Genomic DNA, 15,143 nt, shown 5'->3' on the forward strand with positions numbered 1-15,143 from the left:
ATTTTTGTAAAAAATGAAATTATCTTATAGTTATATATAAGTATAGCTAGTGTAAATATTATTTTTTTTAAAATATAATTAAATACAAGTTCATTTATCGATCTGACTCAACATGATATATCTTTATGATTTTATTTTTTTATATTGTGTTGTCAATTTTTTTTGAGGTCACAATCTTTCCTCAATGTGAAAAGTGCAATTCAATTGACAATTCTAGGAATTTATGTGAGGTTATTATAATCCAACCAAAAGAAAAAAAAGAAATAAAAAGGATAAGTTTTTGGATTTTGTGTGATCTTTTATAATCCAACCAAAAAAATAAAAAAGGATAGATTATAATATGTCAATTCAACGTATAAAGAGAATGACTTACGAGACTTGATGGAAGTTTTTTTCTGGCTTAAGTCATCTATTATAATCTAAAGTTATCCACATATTTCACTTAGACACTTTAATTAAGGTTTGTACCTATTGAACACCTTATTTATTCATAAATTATTTTTATTAGACACAAAATGATGACATGGCAAAATGAGTGTATTCCACTCTCCTTGAGCGCATGTAGCTATTGAAAATCTTATTTTTTTCTTTTTGTTTTCAACTTATATACTTAATTTTTAAAATCAAACAAAATAAAATGAAAAACTTGTCTTCTTCTTCACTGCAGTCATCCTCTAAGTACTCTTGCGTTCCTTTCTCTAACTCTTTTTTATTTTTCTTTTGCTTTTACCTTAATTTTTTAAAAGTTAATAGATCTAAAACTCAAATGTTTTAGCAAAGCTTCATTTTTTTTTTATAAAAATAATATTAATTGATTATTCTTTTAAGCAAAAGTCGTTATTTCTTTAAAGATAATTATGGTAGTAAGTGATTAAAGAAAATTCAAGTCGTTATTCTTCTTTAGATAATCATGGTAGTAAGTGATTAAAGAAAATTCAAAATGGGTGAAAAGCTTTACAATGACATTAAATTTTGACGAAGAACAGTGATGGGGGTTGATAAAATAATTTGTTTTTTTCTTTAATTTTTTTTCTAATTACCACATGTCATCATTTTATTGGTCTATCTGTTATGTATTTATGTTTGAGACACACGCACTTATGTATTCCCGCAAATTTTCATTTTGTGTTTAATAGATATAAATTTGTTAAGATTAAAGTGTTCAATAGGTACTGCCCTAAGTTAATATGTTTAACTGAAATGTGCGAACAACTTTAAGGACTTATATATGACTTAGGCCTTTTTTTCTTAAACAATCGTTGCCTTTTTAAATTACAATAATTATACATCAATTTCACACATGTACTATACCTTCATAAATAATTAAAATTAAATTACTTCAATTTTTAAAATGAAGCAACTTTTTTTTAAAAAAGAAGTTGATAGACCACAAGAGTTCACAAATGAAATAATAGTGGATCACAAATTTGAATTATTGATGGTATTAAAATAGTCAAATGTCACTTCATCGATCGATTTTATATAGTGTCATAAATTTGAATCATCGATTTCTAATAGTGATTAAATCAGTGTAACAATTTAATAGTTCAATTAAATTGACAACTTAATGGAACAATAACTACAATTATACGAACAATTTTTTTTAATAAGAAATACTCTTAGAATCACTTAATAAAATGGGATTAGACCAATAATTTCGGTTAGTTGATTCACTTTTAATATTTCAACTAACCTCATGGAATATAATAATTAAATAGATCACAACTTTGTTTGAAATATCTCAAAAATGTACACCACCTAGTTAAAAAATACCTAAAAATAATAATTTATTCGTCTCATTTTATACGAGAATGTAAGATGAATAATAAAATACAATTTTTTCTTTTGAAATTGAATTAAAATTGTCTAATTTACACATTTTATTTAAAATTAAAAATATTCAATCGATATAAAAATTAATTCAAATACCTAAATGAAATATTTTTATGGTGTATAAAGCTTATTACTTGGGTAGGTAGGGAAGGTTAGATGTACTTTTGCAGCCATCATATAAACTTCTATTTAATGTGGAGAAACAATAAACTAATAATATTAATATGAATTTGTACTAGTGTTTAAGTGAATTATTTTTATTAAATTCTACTACCAAAAAAAATCTCACTATTTAATTCACTCAATTTTAATTAATGTAATGTGCTATCAATGGCCTAACCACTAGAAAAAACTGTAGAATTTATTCTATTCTATTTTTTATTTTAACTGAAAAAGCTGATATAGTATTTAATTTCCAGTTTTTGTAGCAGATGCAACACTTATTCTCATTATTAAAGTTTTAACTAGCAATTTGTATGGACAAAACCCAAGATGGTTGTACTCTCCGATCTCAAAATACTTATCGTATTTTTTATTTACACGTTCTTAAATAATATTTGACGAGAATAAAAATTTATTATTAAATAATTTATCATCCTATTTCCATTTTCAAAATACATTTAAAAAAAAGTATCATATGATTTGTTTAATGTCTTTAATTTAATATTATAATATTTAAAAATTATTTTTATAAAATTTTATAGTAAATTAAAATCAAACAAATAAATTCAAAACGTTTTAAATTTTAACCAAACAGAGGAAAAAACAGAAGACCCTACTTGGATTTTGGGAATTTTTGGTGTTATTACAAAATAGCACAAACCTACAAAGATTCACGCGGTTTCAGCCCATTAAACCTATTTTGTCCAGGCCCAGAATAAAATAAAGAATTTTTCCCTTTTATTTTTAATAAAATTTGACTAATTTAACCCTTGAAATAAATTCGTCTTTAATATTTGTCCTTCAAATATGTTGGTCTTTAATTTATGTTTTTTTTAGCAATTATACTTATGTATATTGAAACATAAGTTTTTTTTAGAAATTGAAGTCATGCAGACATAATTTATGATTTGTTTTAATTTGTTTGTCTTACTTTACTTGATCGGTTTTAAATAAAGGTTTTTAGTTTTTTTTAACAATTCTTGAATTCTATTTTTTTTTCTCACATGACACACTTAACACCACAAGATAAAAGGATATGTTGATATATTTTTACATATAGTTAGTTTAAAAATACAAAATTCAAAAATTTCTTTACTTTCTTAAACTTAATGCCTTGTAAAAAACAGATATACAAATCGAAACGAATGAATTACTCCCTCCGTTCACTTTTACAAACATCTATTTTTAATACAGTGAACAAGTATTATAAATTAAAGACCACAAAAATAGTAGCAAAACTACACCAACAAGAACTATGGATTGTGCTGGAGTGACAAGTACTCTTTGATCTTTAACTAGAGTTTTTGAATTCGAGTCCCTCTAGATATAAAATCGTCTTTGTTAGAGAGCGCTGAATTCTCTAATATGAGACTTTCTTGCGTAAATTCGAATTTTAGAAGGACTTTAATGTGGATTTCAGAGATACTAAATGGTAAGCCAAAAAAGAAAGGGAAAAATGATAAATATATCCCTATACTATCGTAAATGGTATGCTGATACTTTCCATCATACTTTTGGGACATTGATGCCCATGCCATCAAAAAATTAGAGCATTTATGCCCTTCACTTCACTTTAACGAAAGACTAAATAGGGACGCGTGACTCAATTTTATTCGTCGATCCAATATTTAATAAATATCGATCAGTGAATAAGATTATGATATGTGTATGTCTGTTAGTATAAAGGGTATATATATTCTAGATTTTGGACAGCAAAAACATTAATATCTCAAAAATATAACGGAGAATATATACATACCATTTACGATAGTTTATATATATTTTTTTTTACCAAAAAGAAAAGATAGCAAAAGTGCAAATGACCCTCAATATTTCCCACCACCAAAAACTCAAAAAAATTTAAATCAAAACTCATTATTAAATGGTTCCTCTCTAAGGCAGTTTTTGGTCCCCTCAACAGCCTAAAAAAAAGTGTCAGTCAGTTGTATAACTGTAGCACAAGCTTAAAGGCCAAACACCCCTTAAAATCCCTATTTATATCCCCCTAAATCCCTCCCAATTTTCCACACCCAACTCCCATTTTCACTCTTCCTTTGCTTAGTCACTACATTCCCTCTTGCTAGAGTCAAGGCTCACTCTCCAAAGTAAGAGTCTTTCTTCTCTTTTCTTGAAAATGCAACAATGAAACAACACAATTTTCAACATTTCTTGAATGTATATCTTAGAAAATGCTAAAAAGTTGTAATCTTTATGCAAAAAAAACATAGTTGAAGAACACCATTTTCAAGATTTGTTAACATTCTTGAGTGTAATGCCAAAAAGTTGTAATCTTTATTCAGATAACATGGTTTAATTAACAGTTTTTCTACTTTGAAGAACACCATTTTCAAGATTTGTTTACATTCTTGAGTGTAATGCTAAAAAGTTGTAATCTTTATGCAGGAAACATGGCTTATTTTGGGATTTGCTTTGTTGGTCTTCTTGCAATGGTGTCATCTGTTCATGGTTATGGTGGAGGAGGTTGGATTGATGCTCATGCAACTTTTTATGGGGGTGGTGATGCTTCTGGAACAATGGGTATACAACATTTTCTTTAAATTCCTCAAAAGTTTTGATTTTTGAGTAAATTTAGGTTAAAATTTGTGCTAATTCTTGATTTTTTTTGAATAGGTGGGGCTTGTGGATATGGGAATCTTTATAGTCAAGGGTATGGTACAAATACAGCAGCTTTAAGTACTGCTATGTTCAACAATGGGTTGAGCTGTGGTTCTTGTTTTGAATTAAGGTGTGTAAATGACAGACAAGGGTGTTTGCCTGGTTCTATTGTGGTTACTGCTACAAATTTTTGCCCACCAAACAATGCCCTCCCTAATAATGCAGGTGGCTGGTGTAATCCTCCACTTCACCATTTTGACCTCTCTCAGCCTATTTTCCAACACATTGCTCATTACAAAGCTGGAATTGTCCCTGTTGCTTATAGAAGGTAAATTCTTGGTAAAAATATGTTAGTTGTAGTACTATATGCTGTTTGTATCTTGCTATGTATGTGTGATGTTGTTTGAGTACTTTAAAGAGTGGCAAGGAGAGTTTTGTCTTTTCACAAATGCTAAACCTTAGTCATGTCTAAATTGCTTAAGCCCAAAGGTTTGAAATTTCTAAATGGTCCCTTTTAGATGACCTTAATTTACTTGTGCATGCAAATAGGAAATGGTGAAACCACATGGTGTGGACCCTTTTGGTAAAGGTTTTAACTTTATCACAAGAAGTTTCCCATTTGGCTATTTTCAATGGAGTACTCTTTAGCATTTACTTCTTTCTTGGTTGTTGTAATAGTAGAAGATTCATAAAGTTACAGATATTGTTCCCATTTGTCTCTTTACTTGTTTCAATTGTGCTCTTTATCCTTAACTTGTTTCTTAGATTTGGTAAAACTTGGAAAAGCATAAGAAACAAAGTTACAAACTTTAACACCATATAAAAACATAACATAACCAGCAAATTTTAAAAGCTTAGTTGGTTGACTAACTAGACCTTTACCCTGTGAACAATCTTGATAATCTTAGTAGCTTAGTGAGTTGATTATCTGAACTTTCACGTTTCGACAAATCTTGGTTATTTTAGTAGCTTAATTGTCTCACTATCTAGACTTTCATATTATATAACCAATCTTAGTTGGTTGATTACCTTAACTTTTTATGTTATGACTAATCTTGACAATCTTAGTAGCTCAATTGGTTGACTCCCTGAACTTTTCATGTTATGATTAATCTTGACAATCTTAGTAGCTTAGTTAATTGACTATTTGAATTTCCATGTATCGACTAATCTTTGCCGAAATAAATTACAGGGTACCCTGTAGAAGAAGGGGAGGAATAAGGTTCACAATCAATGGACACTCATACTTCAACTTAGTACTAGTAACAAATGTTGGTGGTGGTGGTGATGTTCATTCAGTAGCTGTTAAAGGATCAAGAACAGGTTGGCAACCAATGTCAAGAAACTGGGGACAAAACTGGCAAAACAACAACAACCTTAATGGACAAACACTATCATTTAAGGTTACAACAGGTGATGGTAGAAGTTTGATCTCATACAATGTTGCACCTGCTCACTGGTCATTTGGACAGACATATACTGGTGCTCAATTCCACTAAAAAAGGCATTAAATGGGGTTTTTTTTTTCTTCAAGTTTTTTAAAGTATATTTACTAGTATTACTATTATCATTATTAGTATTAGTATGCATACTGATTTGGTCACTAGTATTAGTATTGTGACTATTTAGTATAGAGGTATTTTGGTTGTAAAAGTGTGGTCTTTAAGGTTAAAAAAAAATGAAAAAAGGGCATATTTTAAAATTGTCCTCTTTTTCATTTTGATTGAATTAAGGGTATCTTACTTTTGGGGACCCTAATTCTTGAGGCCACACTTAGTAGGTTTTTTTGGTTTTGGAGGGTATTTTGGTAATTTTTCCTTCTGTTAAGGGCAGAAGTGGAAAGCAGTGGTGGACTTTTACCACCCGCAGTTGGTAGGTGGGGGTGGGGTGGGGTGGGGGTATTTTTGGCAACTTTTTTTTTTTTTAAGCTTCAGCCTGTAGCTGAAGATGGACTTTGTATGTGTGAGACTATGAAATGTAAAGAACCATTTAACTAGTAATGATTCAAGAAGATTATGGTTATGTATTCTAACTTTTGTAATGCTTCCCTCGGTTTTAATTTGTTTGTTTGACAGATTATAGTTATATATTTTAACTTTTGTAATGCTTCCCTCGATTTTAATTTGTTTGTTTGATTTATAACTCGATGTATAATTTATAAATATGAAGACGCTTTTTGAATTATGTATATTTTTTAATTTTGTGATATTAATTATGTCAAGTAAAAAATTAAAATTAAAAAATGATTGAAATAGGCCCCAAAGTACCTAGGGTTACAGTGCATTTTAAAGTAGCAGCCAAATTTAAAAGCCAACTGTGATTAGCCTAACTTTCTGACTAATTATGATGAACCATCTTTTAGTAAATACTTAAGATTTATATATTCATTAAATGAATGTTTATACAAAAGAAAAAGAAAAGTTGAAAATACAGATGATTTTGTTCCAATGTTTCAACTTGTGAGGATTGAGATTCTTGTCACTAGTCATTTGTTTTGCAAAGAAGATTTTATGGTTGTGAATTGTGATAAGTTTTGTGGTTTTTAGTGTAATGTATATAACTTTTTTTATTTCTCGAATGAAAACGAACGATTTTTTTATTTTAAGATTGTTACTAAATGCATCTGGTAGAGGGTTAGGCGAGTATCGTCACATTACCTCTAATAAGGTAACACCTTTTACTTTGTAGCTACGGCTCTTATTCTTTGAAGTGATTTGCATTGTCTTTCTTAATTTGAACTTTAAAAAACCCCTTCCACGCTTAATTTGACAAAAAACTCAAAACAACCTTTGAAGAAAATCACGTGATTATTCATGAAACATAAATAAACGAATAAAATTACTATTCAAACATATGCGTCAAAGCAATTAACAAAGAGAACATCCCTTTCACTAGTTTTTCCAGTTAACTTTTTCCTACTAACAAAATTTCTACCTTTTCAAATAAATAAATTAAATATCTATTAAACACACAACTTCAACAACTTATTTTTTGAAACCATTTTTTCCAATATATTTTTTTTGGTCCAAATGACTTTAAGAAATCTCACAAATAGTTGGAACTTTCCTAGAAATTTCATTGAATTGTGTGGAAAAATATTTTTGTTCCCATTCTGATAATAGCAATGTTAAAATAACATCTACTATATTTAATTCACAAGCAAACATTCAAGGAAATTCCACAGCTTTTATGGCTTATTTTAATTATTCTAAGTGGCAAAAAAAAAAAGTACATTTTTTTAAAACATAAATGTGTATCTACCTATTCTTGAAAGCTACATTAGCTCTGAGGTAGAAATTAATGCCATTGCATATGGTCAATGGTATGTAACATTTTTGTTCATACATAAATTTATAAAAATATTCATAGCAAAATTATATAAATTTATAAAATGTTCATAGCAAAATCAGAACATGATTGAATTTTTCTTGACAACCAATTGCTTTAAAAAAATTCATAAAATCCTCCTTGCATGGAAATTAAATAAATTTCAAAGAAGTTTAAATCAATTTACGTTTGAGATATATACTCTAACAATCTATATAGAATCACACAAGCGATTTATCAATAAAATTATATTTGTTATAAAAATATATTAAATACATCAACTCCTCTAAAGTGGTTCAATTTGACACTTGTAATTCAAATTTCGAATGAACTTTGGTGTTTTGTGTGATAGTTAGCCTGAAATACATTAACTGATTTGTAAGACATTACATAAAGCAATGTGTTTATTTAACTCAAATTTAAAGTACATTTACATATTATGTTTATTTTTTTAAAATTTCAATTATATATTATCACATAAATTAAGACAGAAGAAACGTAACGGAATATTCAAAATTGAAAAGTGGGATGAATGAGGGCATGCTTGATGCCCTGAAAAGGCTGACAATGACTAGTCAAACACCCCTCACCTTCTTCCATCTGCCCTTCTTTTCTCTTCTTGTGTTTTGAGCCTAGTGACTCAATATCCCATTAACACTCTTAATTTATTTTATTAATATGTAATTAGTGATGATTAAATATGAATATTATTATTGGAAAAAGAGGTCATATTACAAGTATTTTATATTAAATTAAAGAGACCAACATGAAAACTCTTAGGTTAAAATCACATCTTTTATGTTTTTATGCTCTACGTATCACTAATACTCCACTAATAACATTAATCCACAATAATAATCCAAAACATTAGGTAATTAGGAACTTCCTTTCAATGGCAAAATTCATCTAAACCCTTAGTTGATGCTTTTTTATCTTCCATCAAAATGATAGACGACTTTACTCTTTATTTTTATGTTTGATTTCTTTTATTTCTGTTTAGCTCGTTATCATCTATATTGAGAAAAAGATTTGATATGCGATAGAAAATGAATGAAGACCAAAAATCTTCCAATCAGATAGGCTTTTCGAGGCTCCACTTTACTATTCGGTCATTTTGGCCAAATAAAATTCAGGAATCTTAGATGTTGTGGGAGTATTCAAAGTGTCAACCTAAACGTCAATCACTCAATCTCTATAGTTGTTATTTTTTGTTGAATTTCATCCTTAGGTTTACTCGTATTATTTCAAAACTCTTTCAACTTTGCATAGATTTACCTTTTCACTATATATTAGTCATACGCCTCTCGATATCCTATTAAATATCAACTTAATTGCAACTACAATTGAAAAATAAATAAGATTTTACAATATAATATAATTCGATAGCTAAAATCGAACATATAATTAAACACAACTCAATCTCCAACTTTTAAAACTCTATTGTATCAATTTTTGTGGGAGCTAATTAATGGAGCCAAAAAAATAGAGATATGGGGGATCTTTGGGGATGTCATATTTTTTGGACATTTTCACATGTGAATTTTTTATTTTCGCCGCATTTATCGCTCATTTTACTTGTCCTACTTCTCTTCTTATTCTATTTTTTATTTTATATATTTCTAAAAAATATATACATAATATTGTGATGTGAAAATGAAAAGGAAAAATTCTAGAAGAAATAAAAAGTAAAAACAAAAAGTTTCACGCATCTTATTTTTCAATGTGAAATGACCAATTAAGTATCGATATGTATATTATTAATATAAAGAAGGTGATAAACTTAGGTAGGTAAAAAGTATGATGAATTATCGAGATATGCACATTATAATTTATATGAACTCAATAATTCTGATTCAAACTCGAACTCGTTAAGTCTGTTATCTTAGATCGCCATAAGATAATAATTTTATCATAGAGCTACTGTTCAATTTCTAGTCCTATTCATTTCCATGAATTTATTTTCTTATGTTACTTTTGCTTTATTTTTTTTAAATTGAAATATCATCGATTGAAATTCAGTATTTTGCGTCAACTATGTTAATCTCGTGTTGTCTCACTTGGTGAATTTTCTTAAGCATTGGGCTAGACTATGTCACAATCCACATTAGAGGCCCAATAACTTTGGGCTCGTGATATATCTCCTTGTTTTCGCGAGTTCATTTACGCAAGAGGAATATATAGGGGAAATCTCACAAAATACGATAGTATATTTTGAAATTACGTTATGAAATGATACTTTAAATAATTATAGATCATGTCTCTCCTCTTTCCTTTCTCTCACACCTCTCTTCGCTTCTGTTTCGTTCGCCACTCTCCTATTTTAATCAAGATATCTTTCATGCCACTCGTTAAGAGGTTATATCTCGTGACACCTTCTCTCTCTCACCTCTCTCGTCTCTTGTACATATATTTGATACCTCAGTGTGTTTGTGTACTATACAATGTGTTTCTCATTCATAATATCGAATTGAACAAGATAAAATATACGATCCAGATACATGTATCTTGTATCCTGTAGTATCAAAGTATACAATGATGTATACACTGTATCTGTGCATAGATACATAATTATAAGAAGATACGTGTATCTGGTATCAAATATACACTAATACATTTGTCAAAATAAGAGTATCTCACTCATATTCTGCTATTTGTACAGTAGAAAAGGAGTTGTATATAAGGATCCCATCTTCAAGCCTTTTGAATGTTTCCTACAGAAAGAACTTGGGCTTTACCATCTTCAAGGATTTGATACTCGAAAGTTTTGAAATTCGTTGATGATGATATGTATGTAATCAATATACATATATTATACAATATTATAGTATTCGTACTTGAAATATTACTACCATTTATATAAAAAAAAGTGAATAACTCAAAGTCAAATCGTGTTTAATAATTCACTTAGAAAACTTATACGTATAATAGTTCAGATATAAAACTCACGTAACGAAAATAATTTAATACAATAGGGATAAGGAGATAGGCTATAGAAATAACAAAAACACAAACTCAAAAAACTCATCTTTGTTGATAAAACTCCAAACACAAAGCATGCAAACAGAGTCCTTTCTTCTTCAATGTCACTTCAGCTACCTGAGATGCTAACATGGATAAACCCTCCCAAAACCCTAATTCCCTTGTCTTCCATCACCCCAAACCCTTCTTCTCCAATACCCATTTGCTCAATTTCTCCAAAACCCACAAAAACTTCACTCAAATCCCTTCAACTTTCTCCTCAACACACCCTTACTTCAACTGACTGTGGTCTCAAATTCAGGGAGAAAATACTCTATCTTCAAGAACTCAATATCAATCCCAGTAAAGTTCTTCAACTAAACCCCCATTTACGATCAGCAACGCTCGATTCAATCAGATCTGTTGAAATATGTCTGTTTTCAATGGGGATTGAACGGTCGGCAATTGGTCGAATACTTGATATGCATCCTCAGCTTTTAACCTCCGACCCATATATCCACCTTTACCCAATTTTCGATTTCTTGTTAAACGACGTCGTTATCCCTTTCCATGACATTCGGAAATCCATTATCCGTTGTCCGAGAATTCTTGTTTGTAGTGTTGAAGATCAATTGAAACCCACATTTGAGTTTTTGAAGGAGTTTGGGTTTGTGGGTCAGAATCGAATTACTTGTCAAACTACTGTTTTGCTTGTGTCCAGTGTTGAGCTAACTTTGAACCCTAAACTTGATTACATGTTGAGTTTGGGATTTGAACTCGATGATGTGGCTAATATGGTTTTGAGATCACCTGGGTTGTTGACATTTAGTATTGAGAAAAACTTTAGGCCAAAAGTTGAGTATTTTTTGAAGGAGATGAATGGGGATATAGGGGAATTGAAGAGGTTTCCTCAGTACTTTTCGTTTAGTTTGGAGAGGAAGATTAAGCCTCGGCATAGGCTTTTGGTGGAGCATGGGTTTTCGTTATCATTATCGGAGATGTTGAAGGTAAGTGATGGAGAATTCAATGCCAGATTGATTGAAATGCGATTGAGGTTAGTGGATGATAAGCAAATGTAGTACGTAATTAACTCTTTTTCTATGGTTAGAGTCGATTTTGTATATGTTGGAGACTCATTAGAGTTAATACGAAATGTTTCGCATATATAAATTGTTGTTAGATGTACATTTTTCGCGATAAAGTAATGATTTTTATCCTTGATATGGTGTTCTTTGTTCATGGTTTTAATTGTATCTCGTTGAATGCAATTCGAAATTTGCTATGCTCTTGTTGTGTTGTCTAAGTAATGGTTTTTATCCATGATGTGGTGTTATCTATACATGGTTTTTATTGTTTCATGTGGAATGCGACTCATATTTTGAAATTACGTTATGAAATGATACTTTAAATAATTATAGATCATGTCTCTCCTCTTTCCTTTCTCTCACACCTCTCTTCGCTTCTGTTTCGTTCGCCACTCTCCTATTTTAATCAAGATATCTTTCATGCCACTCGTTAAGAGGTTATATCTCGTGACACCTTCTCTCTCTCACCTCTCTCGTCTCTTGTACATATATTTGATACCTCAGTGTGTTTGTGTACTATACAATGTGTTTCTCATTCATAATATCGAATTGAACAAGATAAAATATACGATCCAGATACATGTATCTTGTATCCTGTAGTATCAAAGTATACAATGATGTATACACTGTATCTGTGCATAGATACATAATTATAAGAAGATACGTGTATCTGGTATCAAATATACACTAATACATTTGTCAAAATAAGAGTATCTCACTCATATTCTGCTATTTGTACAATAGAAAAGGAGTTATATATAAGGATCCCATCTTCAAGCCTTTTGAATGTATCCTACAGAAAGAACTTGGGCTTTACCATCTTCAAGGATTTGATACTCGAATGTTTTGAAATTCGTTGATGATGATATGTATGTAATCAATATACATATAGTATACAATATTATAGTATTCGTACTTGAAATATTACTACCATTTATATAAAATAAGTGAATAACTCAAAGTTAAATCGTGTTTAACAATTCACTTAGAAAAGTTATACGTATAATAGTTCAGACATAAAACGNGTTCAGATATAAAACTCACGTAACGAAAATAATTTAATACAATAGGGATAAGGAGATAGGCTATAGAAATAACAAAAACACAAACTCAAAAAACTCATCTTTGTTGATAAAACTCCAAACACAAAGCATGCAAACAGAGTCCTTTCTTCTTCAATGTCACTTCAGCTACCTGAGATGCTAACATGGATAAACCCTCCCAAAACCCTAATTCCCTTTTCCTCCATCACCCCAAACCCTTCTTCTCCAATACCCATTTGCTCAATTTCTCCAAAACCCACAAAAACTTCACTCAAATCCCTTCAANCCTTCTCTCTCTCACCTCTCTCGTCTCTTGTACATATATTTGATACCTCAGTGTGTTTGTGTACTATACAATGTGTTTCTCATTCATAATATCGAATTGAACAAGATAAAATATACGATCCAGATACATGTATCTTGTATCCTGTAGTATCAAAGTATACAATGATGTATACACTGTATCTGTGCATAGATACATAATTATAAGAAGATACGTGTATCTGGTATCAAATATACACTAATACATTTGTCAAAATAAGAGTATCTCACTCATATTCTGCTATTTGTACAGTAGAAAAGGAGTTGTATATAAGGATCCCATCTTCAAGCCTTTTGAATGTTTCCTACAGAAAGAACTTGGGCTTTACCATCTTCAAGGATTTGATACTCGAAAGTTTTGAAATTCGTTGATGATGATATGTATGTAATCAATATACATATATTATACAATATTATAGTATTCGTACTTGAAATATTACTACCATTTATATAAAAAAAAGTGAATAACTCAAAGTCAAATCGTGTTTAATAATTCACTTAGAAAACTTATACGTATAATAGTTCAGATATAAAACTCACGTAACGAAAATAATTTAATACAATAGGGATAAGGAGATAGGCTATAGAAATAACAAAAACACAAACTCAAAAAACTCATCTTTGTTGATAAAACTCCAAACACAAAGCATGCAAACAGAGTCCTTTCTTCTTCAATGTCACTTCAGCTACCTGAGATGCTAACATGGATAAACCCTCCCAAAACCCTAATCCCCTTGTCTTCCATCACCCCAAACCCTTCTTCTCCAATACCCATTTGCTCAATTTCTCCAAAACCCACAAAAACTTCACTCAAATCCCTTCAACTTTCTCCTCAACACACCCTTACTTCAACTGACTGTGGTCTCAAATTCAGGGAGAAAATACTCTATCTTCAAGAACTCAATATCAATCCCAGTAAAGTTCTTCAACTAAACCCCCATTTACGATCAGCAACGCTCGATTCAATCAGATCTGTTGAAATATGTCTGTTTTCAATGGGGATTGAACGGTCGGCAATTGGTCGAATACTTGATATGCATCCTCAGCTTTTAACCTCCGACCCATATATCCACCTTTACCCAATTTTCGATTTCTTGTTAAACGACGTCGTTATCCCTTTCCATGACATTCGGAAATCCATTATCCGTTGTCCGAGAATTCTTGTTTGTAGTGTTGAAGATCAATTGAAACCCACATTTGAGTTTTTGAAGGAGTTTGGGTTTGTGGGTCAGAATCGAATTACTTGTCAAACTACTGTTTTGCTTGTGTCCAGTGTTGAGCTAACTTTGAACCCTAAAATTGATTACATGTTGAGTTTGGGATTTGAACTCGATGATGTGGCTAATATGGTTTTGAGATCACCTGGGTTGTTGACATTTAGTATTGAGAAAAACTTTAGGCCAAAAGTTGAGTATTTTTTGAAGGAGATGAATGGGGATATAGGGGAATTGAAGAGGTTTCCTCAGTACTTTTCGTTTAGTTTGGAGAGGAAGATTAAGCCTCGGCATAGGCTTTTGGTGGAGCATGGGTTTTCGTTATCATTATCGGAGATGTTGAAGGTAAGTGATGGAGAATTCAATGCCAGATTGATTGAAATGCGATTGAGGTTAGTGGATGATAAGCAAATGTAGTACGTAATTAACTCTTTTTCTATGGTTAGAGTCGATTTTGTATATGTTGGAGACTCATTAGAGTTAATACGAAATGTTTCGCATATATAAATTGTTGTTAGATGTACATTTTTCGCGATAAAGTAATGATTTTTATCCTTGATATGGTGTTCTTTGTTCATGGTTTT

General features: G+C 30.4%; 3 protein-coding genes across 5 annotated transcripts in view; all 3 read left to right on the forward strand.

The window, feature by feature from the left end:
* The first annotated feature begins 3,939 nt into the window (after positions 1-3,939).
* On the forward strand, positions 3,940-6,656 carry LOC107020512 (expansin-A1). The gene is made up of 4 exons (XM_015220907.2): positions 3,940-4,100; positions 4,399-4,533; positions 4,627-4,939; positions 5,804-6,656. Exons 2-4 carry the CDS (start codon positions 4,404-4,406, stop codon positions 6,108-6,110), a joined length of 750 nt encoding a protein of 249 aa, XP_015076393.1. The 5' UTR covers positions 3,940-4,100; positions 4,399-4,403; the 3' UTR covers positions 6,111-6,656.
* Positions 6,657-10,924: 4,268 nt separating this feature from the next.
* Positions 10,925-15,143, forward strand: part of LOC107020716 (transcription termination factor MTEF1, chloroplastic-like) — a 5,023-nt gene continuing 804 nt past the window's right edge. Inside the window, exon 1 of one of the 2 annotated variants that reach the window (XM_015221181.2) lies at positions 10,925-11,651. In XM_015221181.2, coding sequence (XP_015076667.1) covers positions 11,019-11,651 — 633 coding nt within the window. In that variant the 5' untranslated portion in view covers positions 10,925-11,018. Of the gene's footprint in view, positions 12,118-15,143 lie in introns of those variants that run through there. The other variant, XM_015221180.2, reaches the window with a different exon arrangement.
* LOC107020717 (transcription termination factor MTEF1, chloroplastic-like) lies at positions 13,064-15,118 on the forward strand. 2 transcript variants are annotated; one of them, XM_027917145.1, is made up of 2 exons: positions 13,064-13,299; positions 14,160-15,118. In XM_027917145.1, exons 1-2 carry the CDS (start codon positions 13,160-13,162, stop codon positions 14,974-14,976), a joined length of 957 nt encoding a protein of 318 aa, XP_027772946.1. In that variant the 5' UTR covers positions 13,064-13,159; the 3' UTR covers positions 14,977-15,118. The 2 variants fall into 2 exon arrangements, with proteins under 2 accessions (XP_027772946.1, XP_015076668.2); XM_015221182.2 differs by having other exon boundaries at positions 13,064-13,280; positions 14,141-15,118.

The sequence above is a fragment of the Solanum pennellii genome, chromosome 5 (genome assembly GCF_001406875.1).
Source record: "Solanum pennellii chromosome 5, SPENNV200".
In the NCBI taxonomy this organism is placed as follows: Eukaryota; Viridiplantae; Streptophyta; class Magnoliopsida; order Solanales; family Solanaceae; genus Solanum; species Solanum pennellii.

Bases quoted from the DNA above. Each gene is read 5' to 3' on its own strand.
- LOC107020512 (XM_015220907.2), top strand. From the start codon at position 4,404: ATGGCTTATTTTGGGATTTGCTTTGTTGGTCTTCTTGCAATGGTGTCA. The intron at 4,534-4,626 runs GTATACAACATT...TTTTTTGAATAG, and splicing joins TGATGCTTCTGGAACAATGG to GTGGGGCTTGTGGATATGGG. The intron at 4,940-5,803 runs GTAAATTCTTGG...AATAAATTACAG, and splicing joins GTCCCTGTTGCTTATAGAAG to GGTACCCTGTAGAAGAAGGG.
- LOC107020717 (XM_027917145.1), top strand. From the start codon at position 13,160: ATGTCACTTCAGCTACCTGAGATGCTAACATGGATAAACCCTCCCAAA.